Below are 15,773 nucleotides of genomic sequence, written 5' to 3' on the forward strand. Positions count from 1 at the left end.
TTCGCAGTTGAGGTCACGTGGTCTTGGGTACATTTTGTCTGAGAGGTTTATTCCATACGTAGCGAGTCTACTAGCTAGAAGTGGTCAAGTCTTTCACATTAGGTCTTCAAAATGTCCAAACTACAGTTGTTGAATGGGTTTCTTACCAAGCGACTAACCGCGGTTGCTGTGGAGATATACGTAGAAGTGGAAAAAACGATAACAGAATACCAGGACGAAATTTCCAGTTCAAAGGAGGAGATCAAGCGTTTACGACGGCTGCTTGATTTGGTTTTCAATCCGGAGATAAAATTACATCGAGCAGGTTTGTAGCAAGTACTGTGTCGAGTCATGGTTTGAAGCATAGGCTACGACCCTAATGGTCAAAGTTACCGTTTATCGTGCTATGGTTGCGGCCATGGGGAGAAAGTGGGATTGGGAATAAGGGTTTCCCAAGCATAGTCCCTGTAAACCGAAGTAAAGACAGTTTCAGGTTCGATATTCGCCTGTAGTTTTCCTTACGTCCACCGACAGCAGTTAGGGACCGTCAACATGGTGACAAATCAAAATGTTCAAATTTCAATAGCTCTTTAACCATTACTCCTAACACTTTCAAAACTGGTTGTAGCTAACCCGATGGCATAGGCACACATTGCACACCCTTTATTTTGTCCATTTTCATCTCACATGATTTTACATGAATTTTCCAAAATGTAGAATTTCAATAGCTCCTTGGTCATGTGACCTAGTGACTTCAAACAAGGTTCAGAATGTCCACTCAAGTGGCCCTACACATTGCACACCCTTTAGTTTGTCTATTTTCATCTCACATGGTTTTACATTTAAACTTGACCCCCCAAAACCATCTGGTTCAGATGGTTTAGACCCTTTCTTTAAGGTTGCTGCCCCTATCATCTCCAACCTTTTTAACCTCTCTCTCCTTTCTGCTTTCCATTGCTTGGAAAGCAGCCACAGAGAGTCCTTGATTTAAAGGGGGAGATCAAGCTGATCCTAACTGTTATATGGCCTATTTCTATTTTGCTTGTTTATCAAAAGTGCGGGAACTTGTCAGTAATCAACTGACTGGCTTTCTTGATGTCTATAGTATTCTCTCTGGTATGCAATCTGGTTTCTGCTCAGGTTATGGATGTCACTGCAACCTTAGTGACTGGAATGAGCTGCAACAAACACTCAAACTGGACAGTTTTATCTCAATCTCTTCATTCAAAGACTCAATCATGGACACTTACTGACAGTTGTGGCTGCTTTGCGTGATGTATTGTTGTCTCTACCTTCTTGCCCCTTGTGCTGTTGTCTGTGCCCAATAATGTTTTTACCATGTTTTGTGCTGCTACCATGTGTTGCTACCATGATGTGTCGCTGCCCTTGCTATGTTGTTGTCTTAGATTTCTCTTTATGTAGTGTTGTCTCTATTGTCGTGGTGTGTGTTTTGTCCTATATTTATTAATAAAAGTGCCATGATAGTAGTGACATATAAATATATTATATCATTATTTTGTAGTTCTTCAAAGTAAATGAGGTATACTTCTAGGATGGCTGAATACCAACTATCAATCACTTAGATCATGTATTTTCAGGTAGAGGTACAGTTGAAGTCAGAAGTTTACATACACTTATGTTGGAGTCATTAAAACTTGTTTTTCCAACCACTCCACAAATTTCTTGTTAACAAACTATAGTTTTGGCAAGTCGGTTAGGACATCTACTGTGTGCATGACACAAGTCATTTTTCCAACAATTGTTTTACAGACAGATTATTTAACTTATAATTCACTGTATCACAATTCCAGTGGGTCAGAAGTTTACATACACTAAGTTAACTGTTCCTTTTAAACAGCTTGGAAAATTCCAGAAAATTATGTCATGGCTTTAGAAACTTCTGATAGGCTAATTGACATCATTTGAGTCAATTGGAGGTGTACCTGTGGATGTATTTCAAGGCCTACCTTCAAACTCAGCGCCTCTGCTTGACATCATGGGAAAATCATAAGAAATCAGCCAAGACCCCAGAAAAAAAATTGTAGACACAAGTCTGGTTCATCCTTAGAAGCAATTTCCAAATGCCTGAAGTTACCACGTTCAGCTGTACAAACAATTGTACGCAAGTTTAAACACCATGGGTCCACGCAACCATCATACTGCTCAGGAAAGAGAGGCGTTCTGTCTTCTAGAGATGCATGTACTTTGGTGCGAAAAGTGCAAATCAATCCCAGAACAACAGCAAAGGACCTTGTGAAGATGCTGGAGGAAACAGATACAAAAGTATCTATATCCACAGTAAAACGAGTCCTATATCGACAACCTGGAAGGCCGCTCAGCAAGGAATAAGCCAATGCTCCAAAACAGCCATAAAAAAGCCAGACTACGGTTTGCATAAGGGGACAAAGATTGTACTTTTTGGAGAAATGTCCCAATGAAACAAAATACTACTATTTGGCCATGATGACCATCGTTATGTTTGGAGGGAAAAGGGGGAGGCTTGCAAGCTGACAAACACCATCCCAACCGTGAGGTACGGGGGTGGCAGCATCATGTTGTGGGGGTGCTTTGCTGCAGGAGGAACTGGTGCACTTCACAAAATAGATGGCATCATGAGAATGGAAAATTATGTGGATATATTGAAGCAACATCTCAAGACATCAGTCAGGAAGTTAAAGCTTGGTCGCAAATGGGTCTTCCAAATGGACAATGACTCCAAGCATACTTCCAAAGTTATGGCTTAAGGACAACAAAGTCAAGGTATTGGAGTGGCCATCACAAAGCCCTGACCTCAATCTTATAGAAAATTTGTGGGCAGAACTGAAAAAGCGTGTGCGAGCAAGGAGGCCTACAAACCTGACTCAGTTACACCAGCTCTGTCAGGAGGAATGGGCCAAAATTCACCCAACTTATTGTGGGAAGCTTGTGGAAGGCTACCCGAAATGTTTGACCCAAGTTAAACAATTTAAAGGCAATGCTACCAAATACACTCAATTTAGTATGTAAACTTCTGACCCCACAGGGAGTGTGATGAAAGAAATAAAAGCTGAAATAAATAATTATTTCTGGTATTGTTCTGACATTTCACATTCTTAAAATAAAGTGGTGATCCTAACTGACCTAATACAGGGAGTTTTTACTAGGGATTAAATGTCAGGAATTGTGAAAAACTGAGTTTAAATGTATTTGCCTAAGGTGTATGTAAACTTCCGACTTCAACTGTACCTTGGACAGTACCTGGACAAGTAGATGCGCAATGGATTATGGTAATTGTAGTTAAGTAGCACGTTTTATGCGCAAACCTGTAGAATTTTGGCCTGTTGGAAACTACTACTCCTTACTACACTGCTCAAAAAAATAAAGGGAACACTTAAACAACACAATGTAACTCCAAGTCAATCACACTTCTGTGAAATCAAACTGTCCACTTAGGAAGCAACACTGATTGACAATAAATTTCACATGCTGTTGTGCAAATGGAATAGACAAAAGGTGGAGGCAATTAGCAAGACACCCCCAATAAAGGAGTGATTCTGCAGGTGGTGACCACAGACCACTTCTCAGTTCCTATGCTTCCTGGCTGATGTTTTGGTCACTTTTGAATGCTGGCGGTGCTCTCACTCTAGTGGTAGCATGAGACGGAGTCTACAACCCACACAAGTGGCTCAGGTAGTGCAGCTCATCCAGGATGGCACATCTATGCGAGCTGTGGCAAGAAGGTTTGCTGTGTCTGTCAGCGTAGTGTCCAGAGCATGGAGGCGCTACCAGGAGACAGGCCAGTACATCAGGAGACGTAGAGGAGGCCGTAGGAGGGCAACAACCCAGCAGCAGGACCGCTACCTCCGCCTTTGTGCAAGGAGGAGCACTGCCAGAGCCCTGCAAAATGACCTCCAGCAGGCCACAAATGTGCATGTGTCTGTGCATGTGTCTGCTCAAACGTTTAGTTGTTTTAAAAAAACAAATTACAGACATTTTGGTTTATTGCTCAGCACTAGGAGGATGTGACTGCGTGTGACCTGATCAATGTGTGGCCATTTTTGAAATTGTGAAATTCGTGCAGCAGCCCTATCAGCCAAAGACACGTATTACTAAGACGGGGAACATTTAGCATTTCCCATAAGAAAACATGTCAAACTTCGCCACCATTCTAACACTTAATTGGGCATGCACAGAACTGTGTACTGGATAGCTACAATAGTGCCACTGATGAATAAAAACAGCCTTACAGAAGTATCTGCCTGTGTGCACAGGGGTTTCCCCCTACCACTCTAAAATGTGTATTTCCCCAACAATGATGATATCCATGAACTTGTAAGTTGTTGGGTATAAAAATGTTTTATATCTTAATGACAAAGTATATATTTTGCTGACAAGGTCAAGCTCAACTGTGAAGTGTCTTATTCGGTTGGATGTGGGTACAGTTGAGATCCACTTATCTTGAATACGTGTCTTGAAACATTACAAACAGGTTGCATGTTATCTTCATGAATATCACATTTTAAGCGGAGTTGTCTATTTTACGTGCTGGATTTACTGTAGCTAGTTAGCTACTACTACTAGCCCCATCTAGAAGGGATGCAGCTTCTGTCAAAACTGTCATACTGACGCTTGTAAAAGGAGACTGAATCTGTCTGCAGATGTTGGGAGAGTGTTAAGCGTTAGTTTGATTGGAGTAATGCTGCGTTCATAACATCTCGTTAATTTGTAAATGCCAGTATACGACTGGGAAAAATCTAATTCAACGCCCCTCCAACTAGTAATTACTAGTGGGAAACTTGTCTATCATCTCTGAGCTCTGACTTCTCCCACTTGCTAAACTGTGATGTCACATACTAAGGAAATTACTTCTAATAGCGTTTGCACATACAGCGACTACAGCAGATGTAGACTTTACCGTGAAATGCTTGCTTACGAGCACTTCCCAACAATGTGGAATTAAAAAATAGTAACACGAGGATTAAAATACACAAGAATGAAGCTATATACAGGGAGTACCAGTACCAGATCAATGTGACTAGGCATCAGAATAAAAAAAATAGAGTAGCAGGTGTGTGTGTGTGTGTGTGTGTGAGTACCTTCAGAAAGTATTCACACCCCTTGATTTCTTTTTCCCCCACTCATTTTGTTTCAGTTGAGTTTAAAATGTATTAAATTGACATTTTGTCCCCCACTGGACTACACACAGTGCTCCATAATGTCAAAGTGGAATTATGTTTTTGAAATGTTTACAAATTAATTCAAAAAAGAAATGCTGAAATGTCTTGAGTCATTTAAGAATTCAACCCCTTTGTTATGGCAAGCCTAAATAAGTTCAGGAGTAAACATTTGCTCAAGTCGCATAATAAGTTGCATGGACTCACTGTGTGCAATAAGGTTTAACATGATTTTTGAATGACCTCATACAATTGTCTGTAAGGTCCCTCAGTCGAGCAGTGAATTTCAAACACAGATTCAGGGAGTTTTTCCAATGTCTCGCGAAGAAGGGCACCTATTTGGTAGATGGGTAAAAAAATCTAACTTTGAATATCCCTTTGAGCATGGTGAAGTTATTAATTACACTTTGGGTGTTGTACCAAATACACCCAGTCACCACAAAGATACAGGCGTCCGTCCTAACTCAGTTGCTGGAGAGGAAGGACACCCCTCAAGGATTTCAACATGATGCCAATGGTGACTTTAAAACAGTTACAGTTAATGGCTGTGATGGGAGAAAATGGAGGATGGATGAACAGCATTGTACTTACTTCACAATACTAACCTAAATGACAGAGGGAAAAGGAAGCCTGTACAGAATAAAACATATTATAAAACATGCATCCTGTTTGCAACAAGGCACTAAAGTAATACTGCAAAAAATGTGTCAAAACTAATTTTGGGTCAAATTCAACACAACACATTATTGAGTAAGGACTGGGGAGTTTTTCAGGATAAAAAAAATCTACGGAATGGAGCTAAGCACAGACAAAATCCTAGAGAATAACTTGGTTCAGTCTGCTTTCCACCAGACACTGGGAGATGAATTCACCTTTCAGTAGGACAATAGCCCAAAACACAAGGCCAAATCTACACTGGAGTTGCTTACCAATAAGACAGTGAATGTTCCGAGTTACAGTTTAGACTTAAATCTGCTTAAAAATCTGTGGCAAGACTTGAAAATGGTTGTCTAGCAATGATCAACAACCAATTTGACAGAGCTTGGAATAATTTTTTAAAAGAATAATGGGCAAATATTGTACAATCCAGGTGTGCAAAGCTCTTAGAAACGTACCCAGAAAGACACACAGCTGTAATCGCTACCAAAGGTGATTCTAACGTATTCACTCGGGTGTGAATACTTATGTATTTAATTTTTTATGAATTTGCGAACAGTTCTAAACATGTTTTCACTTTCTCATTATGAGATATTGTGTGTAGATGGGTAAAATAATATCAATTTAATACATTTTGAATTCTGTCTAACACAACTAAATGTGGCACAAGTCAAGGTGTATGAATACTGTCTGAAGGCACTGTGTATAATCTTGTGAGTGTGCATAGAGTCAGTGGAAGATAGTCCGCACAACCCTATAGCACTTTGTGGTCGAGGGCAGTGCAATTGCCATACCGGTGATGCAGCCAGTCAAGATGCTCTCAATGGTGTGGCTCGATGCTTGGAAGGTGCTATGGTGTTGAACGCTGAGCTGTAGTCTAGGGCTGGGAATGGCCATGGACCTCATGATACGATACTATCATGATACTTTCATGCCGATTTGATATGTATTGCGATTCGATGTTCCAAACATATTACTATTACATATTACTCAAAATATGTCTGTTGCAGAGGATAAGAGAGCCATGAGAAAACAGACACGTTTTGATCAGTCATGGAAATAATAGTGCTAAAAACAAATTGGCTCACTATTTAAAAAGATGGGAAAACAATCAAATAAAGGAAAAATACTGGAGTTTTGGTGCAAGTACAGCCAACTAGCGCAAAAATCATATTGCGATATTGGTCAAACGATACGGTATATTGTCAAATAATAAACTCCCATTTTCAGGACCCTGTCTTTCAAAGATAATTTGTAAAAATCCAAGTAACACAGATCTTCATTGTAAAGGGTTTAAACACAGTTTCCCATGCTTGTTCAATGAACCATAAACAATTAATGAACATGCACCTGTGGAATGGTCGTTAAGACACTAACGGATTACAGACGGTAGGCAGTTAAGGTCACAGTTATGAAAACTTAGGACACTAAAGAGGCCTTTCTACTGACTCTGAAAAACACCAAAAGAAAGATGCCCAGGGTTCCTGCTCATCTGCGTGAGCATGCATTAAGCATGCTGCAAGGAGGCATGAGGACTGCAGATGTGGCCAGGGCAATAAAGTGCAATTTCCGTACTGCGAGACGCCTAAGGCAACAGGGAGACAGGACGGACAGCTGATCGTCCTCGCAGTGGCAACACCTGCACAGGATCGGTACATCCGAACATCACACCTGCGAGACCGGTACAGGATGGCAACAACAACTGCCCGAGTTACACCAGGAATGCACAATCCCTCCAGCAGTGCTCAGACTGTCCGTAATAGGCTGAGAGAGGCTGGACTGAGGGCTTGTAGGCCTGTTGTAAAGCAGGTCCTCACCAGACATCACCGGCAACAATGTCGCCTATGGGCACAAACCCACCGTCGCTGGACCAGACAGGACTGGCAAAAAGTGCTCTTCACTGACGAGTCGCGGTTTTTCCTCATCGGGCTGATGGTCGGATTTGTGTTTATCGTCAAAGGAATGAGCGTTACACCGAGGCCTGTACTCTGAAGGTGGATCGATTTGGAGATGGAGGGTCCGTCATGGTCTGGGGCAGTGTGTCACAGCATCATCGGACTGAGCTTGTTGTCATTGCAGGCAATCTCAACGCTGTGCATTACAGGGAAGACATCCTCCTCCCTCATGTGGTACCCTTCCTGCAGGCTCATCCTGACATGACCCTCCAGCATGACAATGCCACCAGCCATACTGCTCGTTCTGTGCGTGATTTCCTGCAAGACAGGAATGTCAGTGTTCTGCCATGTCCAGCGAAGAGCCCGGATCTCAATACCATTGAGCAAGTCTGGGATCTGTTGGATCGGAGGGCGAGGGCCATTCCCCCCAGAAATGTCCGGGAACTTGCAGGTGCCTTGGTGGAAGAGTGGGGTAACATCTCACAGAAAGAACTGGCAAATCTGGTACAGTTCATGAGGAGGAGATGGACTGCAGTACTTAATGCACTGCAGTACTTAATGCACTGCAGTACTTAATGCAGCTGGTGGCCACACCAGATACTGACTGTTACTTTTGATTTTGACCCCCCCCCTTTGTTCAGGGACACATTATTTCATTTCTGTTAGTCATTTCTGTCTGTGTCTCTCTCTCTGTATCATGAGGCTGTATGTATTGTTACATATTCATTTGACCAAGGTAATGAACTGCCCATTGATCAGCACAGCAATTGATAAAACAGGACCATGTTTGCTAAACAAGTGTTTCTGATTTTGTCAATATTACTGTTGAAGGATTTCGTTTCCTATATGTTCATTAACTAATTTAATTATACAAAGCAAACACCATTTCTAAGAATATGTAAGATCCTTATTTGCATAAAATAGACATAGACCCGTGTCCAAATTAATCAATAGTGTTTATTCTCGAGAGATCTCTGACGTGCATATACAAAAACGTTCTTTTATCCCTTCTATTACTAACGCACATACATACACACATCTGCATTATCTCCTGAAATCTCTCCTCAGTTTATTACCACTTAGCTGACAGTTCCAGCTCCCCCCCTAAAAATATGAGTGACCTCTATATATGAGTGACTTTCCAACATGCCACAATCTGTTATTATGTTGGACACCTACTGACCTGAAAATGTTTTATGAAATATATATTTTTGTCAATGACATGTATTGCTAATATAAAGGTTTAAGGAAATACCGGCAGGCACCACATTACTACAGTGCAAAGCTGCTCGCTCAATCTAGCATGATGGTCTTTTAAGTATAAAAGCACAGCTTGCTTTCATAGAAAGAAAAAAAAAGCTTGGAACGGGTTGGAGTGTGTGTGCGAAGAATCCAATACTTTAACTTGTATGCAGTTCAAATCACATTATTGTGGGAGCACCTCCTCTGAGTATGAATTAGGCCATTTGAGAAGGTTTAAATCCTAAGCAACCTGCATGCACATTGTTTGAAGTACAATAGGCCAACCGCTTCTGTAGTAGGTCAAAGCAGGGTGTTGGGAAAAACTTGGTAGAGCATGAATGGAGTAGGCATTGTGGTGCTCGTGAATTTCCTTTCTTTAGACCAATGTGTACTTCACACTTAAAACGTAGAATTTTGTTTAGAATAATATATTATTACAAGTTATTTCTCACTCGCCCGTCAAAATAAACATAACTTTCTAACTAGCGCCCAGCTGTTGTTGTTGCATGCTAACCACCATGAACTAGCTCTGGTGGTTAAGGTTATATCCCCTATTCATTTGTACATGGTGGTGACCCCAGCACCCCCCACACCTTTGCCACCACTGCTGATAAAAATACTTGGGGATTTTGGTAAGTATGACGTCGGTTTTGACAGACGTTGCATCCCTTCCACCCATGACCCTGCTTTGGCTGGCTGGCTAGTTAGTTTAGCTAGATGGATAATTGTAGGTAATATAGCTAGTCATTGTAGCTAACTAATTATAAGCTTGAACTTTGTGTGTGTGTGCGCGCATCTGGGAACATAACATGATAATGGCAGTTTTGTTTTCTAATGCCATGACTTATGCTGACCAAACCGGCCACGTTGCAAAATACATTCACACATACATGTTATTCAATCATTTCATTATTCAATCACTTAGCGCCTGCGTAGCCAGGCTAAAATATAACTTGGTTTGACACAGAACAAAAATAAAATGCTGTATGCAACAATTTCAATGATTTTACTGAGTTACAGTTCATATAACAAAATCAGTCAATTTAAATAAATTCATTAAGCTCTAATCTATGGATTTCACATGACTGTGAATACACATATGCATCTGTTGGTCACAGATACCTTAAAAAAGAGGTAGGGTTATGGATCAGAAAACCAGTACATATCTGGTGTGACCACCACTTGACTCATGACTTATCTTGGTAAAGGAGAAACATCCCTGTTAGTGAGCATAAATACATTTGTGCACAAAATTTGAGAACAACATTTTTCCTGTGCGTATGGAACATTTCTGGGATCTTTTATTTCAGCTCATGAAACATGGGCCTAACACTGTTGCTTTTCTATTTTCGTTCAGTATATTTTAGACGCTTGCCGTGCTGAATATCCCACCTCTCTCACCTACTTATAGATTTTTAAGAGCATATACTAGAGGTTGACCGATTATGATTTTTCAACGCCGATACCGATTTTATTGGAGGACAAAAAAAAAGCCGATACCGATTAATCGGCTGATTTAAAAAAAAAAAATAATAATAATTATATATATTTTTTATTATTTTATATATATATATTTGTAATAGTGACAATTACAACAATACTGAAGAAACACTTATTATAACTTAATATAATACATAAATAAAATCAATTTAGCCTCAAATAAATAATGAAACATGTTCAATTTGGTTTAAATAATGCAAAAACAAAGTGTTGGAGAAGAAAGTAAGTGCAATATGTGCCATGTAAAAAAGCTAACGTTTAAGTTCCTTGCTCAGAGCATATGAAAGCTGGTGGTTCCTTTTAACATGAGTCTTCAATATTCCCAGGTAAGAAGTTTTAGGTTGTAGTTATTATAGGACTATTTCTCTCTATACCATTTGTATTTCATAATCCTTTGACTATTGGATATTCTAATAGGTACTTTAGTATTGCCAGCCTAATCTCGGGAGTTGATAGACTTGAAGTCATAAACAGCGCAATGCTTGAAGCACAGCGAAGAGCTGCTGGAAAATGCAGGAAAGTGCTATTTGAATGAATGCTTACGAGCCTGCTGCTGCCTACCACCGCTCAGTCAGACTTAATTATAATATAATAAACACACAGAAATACGAGCCTTAGGTCATTAATATGGTCAAATCCGGGAACTATCATTTTGAAAATAAAACGTTTATTCTTTCAGTGAAATATGAAACCGTTCCGTATTTCATCTAACGGGCATCCCTAAGTCTAATTATTGCTGTTACATTGCACAAGCTTCAATGTTATGTCATAATTAATTTGCCAGAATTGTACATAATTATGGTCTTTGTTCGGAAGAAATGATCTTCACACAGTTCGCAACGAGCCAGGCGGCCCAAACTGCTGCATATACCCTGACTCTGCTTGGACGGAACGCAAGAGAAGTGACATTTCCCTAGTTAAAAGAAATTCATGTTAGCAGGCAATATTAACTAAATATGCAGGTTTAAAAAATATATACTTGTTTATTGATTTTAATAAAGGCATTGATGCTTATGGTTAGGTACACATTGGTGCAACGACATGCGCTTGTTAAATCACCCGTTTGGCGAAGTAGGCTATGATTCAATGATAAATTAACAGGCACCGCATCGATTTATATGCAACGCAGGACAAGCTAGATAAACTAGTAATATCATCAACCATGTGTAGTTAACTAGTGATTATGTTAAGATTGATTGTTTTTTGTAAGATACGTTTAATGCTAGCTAGCACCTTACCTTGGCTCCTTGCTGCCCTCGCATAACAGGTAGTCAGCCTGCCACGCAGTCTCCTCATGGAGTGCAATATCAAATCAAATTTATTTGTCACATACACATGGGTAGCAGATGTTAATGTGAGTGTAGCGAAATCTTTGTGCTTCTAGTTCTGACCATGCAGTAATATCTAACAAGTAATATAACCTAACAATTTCACAACAACTACCTTATACACACAAGTGTAAAGGAATGAATACGAATATGTACATAAAAATATATGAGTGAGTGATGCCCGAACGGCATAGGCAAGATGCAGTAGATGGTATAGAGTACAGTATATACATATGAGATGAGTAATATAGGGTATGAAAACATTATATAAAGTGGCATTGTTTAAAGTGGCTAGTGATGCATTTAATTACATCAAGATGCAGTAGATGGTATAGCGTACAGTATATACATATGAGATGAGTAATGTAGGGTATGTAAGCATTATATAAAGTGGCTATTACAATTTTTTTACATCAATTTTTCCATTATTAAAGTGGCTGGAGTTGAGTCAGTATGTTGGCAGCAGCCACTCAATGTTAGTGATGGCTGTTTAACAGTCTGATGGCCTTGAGATAGAAGCTGTTTTTCAGTCTCGGTCCCCGCTTTGATGCACCTGTACTGACCTCGCCTTCTGGATGATAGCGGGGTGAACAGGCAATGGCTCGAGTGGTTGTTGTCCTTGATGATCTTTTTGGCCTTCCTGTGACATCGGGTGGTGTAGGTGTCCTGGAGGGCAGGTAGTTTGCACCCAGTGATGTGTTGTGCAGACCTCACTACCCTCTGTAGAGCCTTACGGTTATGGGCGGAGCAGCTGCCATACCAGGCGGTGATACAGCCCGACAGGATGCTCTCGGTTGTGCGTCTGTAAAAGTTTGTGAGTGTTTTTGGTGACAAGCCGGTGTCCAAAAATGCTGATTACCGATTATGAAAACTTGAAATTGGCCCTAATTAAACGGCCATTCCGATTAATCAGTCGACCTCTAGCATATATACTCATATGGGTGATTTTAAAAGATGAACAAGGTCCACACTCCAGTCCAATTGGTGGCTGTAATGCACCTTAGAGTTGGTTGCCAACTGCCATATAACATTTGAAGAAATTATTCAAAGAAAACTAACAAGGTTTAGCTTTTTAACAGTGGATAAATTGTTGGAGTACACACAATTTTGTAGGACTCAAAATGGATAACAATTTATACTAGGATCCAGCAAAAAAAGTAAACATATGCATTTCAGATAAAATAACCCAAAGTCTATCTCCCAAGATAAATTGTCTAGCAACAGAAAGCTAGCTAAATGTCCGTGAATGTTTTTCATGTGTGTTTTCAACCTGTCCCCAAGTTAATGTAGTTGGTTCACAGTTGGTTTTGATATTTTAACATGCGTGCCATGAACGCGTTTGATGGGGATAGATATTAGTGGGGTCAGCATATTAGTCATTTTGTCAACATTTGAACGCTGAAAGTAAAATTTAGCAAGCCGCAGACTAGGCTAGCAACAGCTGGCCCATGGCACTTTCCAGAAAGAGCATTGGGTTGTGGATTTTGCAATTGATTTGAGCGCCAACAGAGTTTTAAATATTTTTCCCAAATATTTTTCCCAATCTTATTACAGTAAAGAAATAAAAAGTGGTGTTCACAATGTTCACGTATTAGCGTTATTGAACATTGTAAATCGTAGGACTTAGTCGTTTTGAGTGTAGAATGATGGAAGATCAGGCAACAGAGGCCTCAAGGTTCTCTGGGAGAATCCGATAAAAAGGCATGCGGTCAGACTGCTCCCAACTCAAAGCAACCATGCGTCTATCCAGTATAAATGGACTGTAAGTGTACCAACTAACCATGTAAGACAATGGTTAAGGAATTAATAGTTTTTGAAAGATTCTTCTTTCCTATCCTTTTCTCCAGACCTCCATCAGCTCTGTCTCCCAGAAGAGGTCCCCCCTGAACAGCAGCAGTGGAGCCCCAGTCTGAAGCAGGAGAATCCAGAGACCACACAAATTAAAGAGGAACATGAGGAACTCTGGACCAGTCAGGGGGGAGAGCAGCTTAAAGAGCTAGAGTCGGATACCAAAGAATTCATATTTACTCCTGCTTCTGTCGAAAATCAGGGCCCACCTCAGCCCTCACATCTTTTCCAAATGCAAATTGTGGAGTCCCCTACCAGTACAACTAAAGAGATCAAGATGAAACCAAGTCACATTGGTGAAAACCCTTGTCTTGTTTGTGGCAAATGTTTCAACTGTAAATCTGCTCTGGAAAGGCATATGAGGGCCCATACTGGGGAGAAACCTTATTGCTGCAGTGAATGTGGCAAATGCTTTAGTCAGATCGGACATCTGACAGTGCATATGAGGGGACACACAGGGGAGAAACCGTTTAGGTGTAATATTTGTGGCAAACTGTTTTATTGGGAATCTGATCTGAAAAGGCATAAGAGGACCCATACCGGGGAGAAACCTTATGGCTGCAATGAATGTGGCAAATGCTTCCGTCAGATCGGACATCTGACTGTGCATATGAGGCGACACTCAGGGGAGAAACCACACAAGTGTCCTCTGTGCAGAAAATGTTTTACCACAGCATTTCAATTAAGATTACATACAGCAAGTCATACAGGGGAGAAACAGTATTGCTGTCAATATTGTGGTAAATGCTTCAACCAGAAAATAAGTCTGACTAAACATTTGAGTGCACACACAGGGGAGAAATTACAGTAGTGCAAGGAATGTGGCAAATCCTTCAGGAAGAATGGAACTCTGAGCAACCATATGAGGCTTCACACACAGGAGGAAATAATGCAGAAACTTTTTCAACCTGAGTGGAAAACTGAACATTTTGATTATTCACACTGGAGAGAAACAATATACAGCGGGTATAAAAAAAGTATTCACTCCTTTTGACTTTTTCAAATTGTGTTGTTGAAATGCTGGCCTGCCTCTCTAACATTTATGCTACCTGCCATCCCATTTGTTGCCATTTGTTCCATTGTTTATGTTTCTTCTTGGTGTCTGTTTCTTTTATGGTATGCACGCTGTACAATGTAAGCTCACCACTTTGCTGTAATCAGATAACTGGACATTATTTCATTAAGGAAATAAATACAAATTTCCTTTATTATCTCTGACGATGTCAAATGACCATGCTGACATATATTCAAGCTCTGAAAGTGTAAGGACATTTTCTGAGTGATTTATAATAATCAATAAATGTACCGTACCATATTAAACATTGATTAAGGAATACATTTTTTGAGAGTTTATTTTCCTATCCTCTGAGGATAGGAGAGGATGTTCCCTCTTAGTATCAGCACTGTGAGCAGGAATGAAGCAGGACTCAGACCCCACACAGATTAAAGAGGAACATGAAGATTTCTGGACCAATGAGGCGGGCAGAAGAGCAGCTGGAAGGGCTGAAGAGTTCATATTCACTCCTGCCTTTGTGAAAAGTAAATGTGATCAGGAGGATCGAAACCTCAGCCCTCAGATATTAACCAAATCCAAATTGGTTAATATCTTTATCCCACCAACACAACTGAAGAGGTTAACAGAACCAGATGGAGACTACAATGGTGTTTCAGAATGTAGCAGTGTGTGTGTGTGTGTGTGTGTGTGTGAAATTACTTGTGTCTGAAATCTGGATAGTCACATTTGTGACCCTCCTCGTGTGGTAAATGTTTCAAATGGAACTCTTATGGAAAGTCATACAAGGGCCCATACTGGGGAGAAACCTTACTGATGCAGTGAATGTGGCAACTGCTTCAGTCACAACAACAAATAATATGAGGGAACACACAAGTGAACACAGTTCAGTGTTCATGTTTGTGGCAAACGTTTTGATTGGGAATCTGATCTGAAAAGGCGTATGAAGGGACACACGGGAGAGACCATACAGATGCTCTTTGTGTAGAAAATACTTAATCAAGGCATGCCAATTAAAAATCCCATGATCATTCACACACTGTGTGTGTGTTCTGGTAACAATCAAGAGACTAGGGAAAAACTCAGTGCAAGGAATGTGGTAAATCCTTCAGGCAGAGGAGTAGCCTGATATGGCATATGAGGAATCGCACAGGAGCAG

The 15,773-nt window shown here is 40.4% G+C and overlaps 1 protein-coding gene across 1 annotated transcript; it reads left to right on the forward strand.

The window, feature by feature from the left end:
• The first annotated feature begins 17 nt into the window (after nt 1-17).
• Nucleotides 18-14,922, forward strand: LOC139537703 (oocyte zinc finger protein XlCOF6.1-like). The gene is made up of 2 exons (XM_071339318.1): nt 18-304; nt 13,602-14,922. The coding sequence occupies exons 1-2, from the start codon at nt 112-114 to the stop codon at nt 14,411-14,413; spliced, it is 1,005 nt and encodes a 334-aa protein (XP_071195419.1). The 5' UTR covers nt 18-111; the 3' UTR covers nt 14,414-14,922.
• Nucleotides 14,923-15,773: the final 851 nt, after the last annotated feature.

Source organism: Salvelinus alpinus, chromosome 13 (assembly GCF_045679555.1).
Source record: "Salvelinus alpinus chromosome 13, SLU_Salpinus.1, whole genome shotgun sequence".
NCBI classification, from domain to species: Eukaryota; Metazoa; Chordata; class Actinopteri; order Salmoniformes; family Salmonidae; genus Salvelinus; species Salvelinus alpinus.

Coding starts and splice junctions, on each gene's coding strand:
- LOC139537703 (XM_071339318.1), top strand. CDS start 112: ATGTCCAAACTACAGTTGTTGAATGGGTTTCTTACCAAGCGACTAACC. Junction 305..13,601: donor GATAAAATTACATCGAGCAG/GTTTGTAGCAAG, acceptor CCTTTTCTCCAG/ACCTCCATCAGCTCTGTCTC.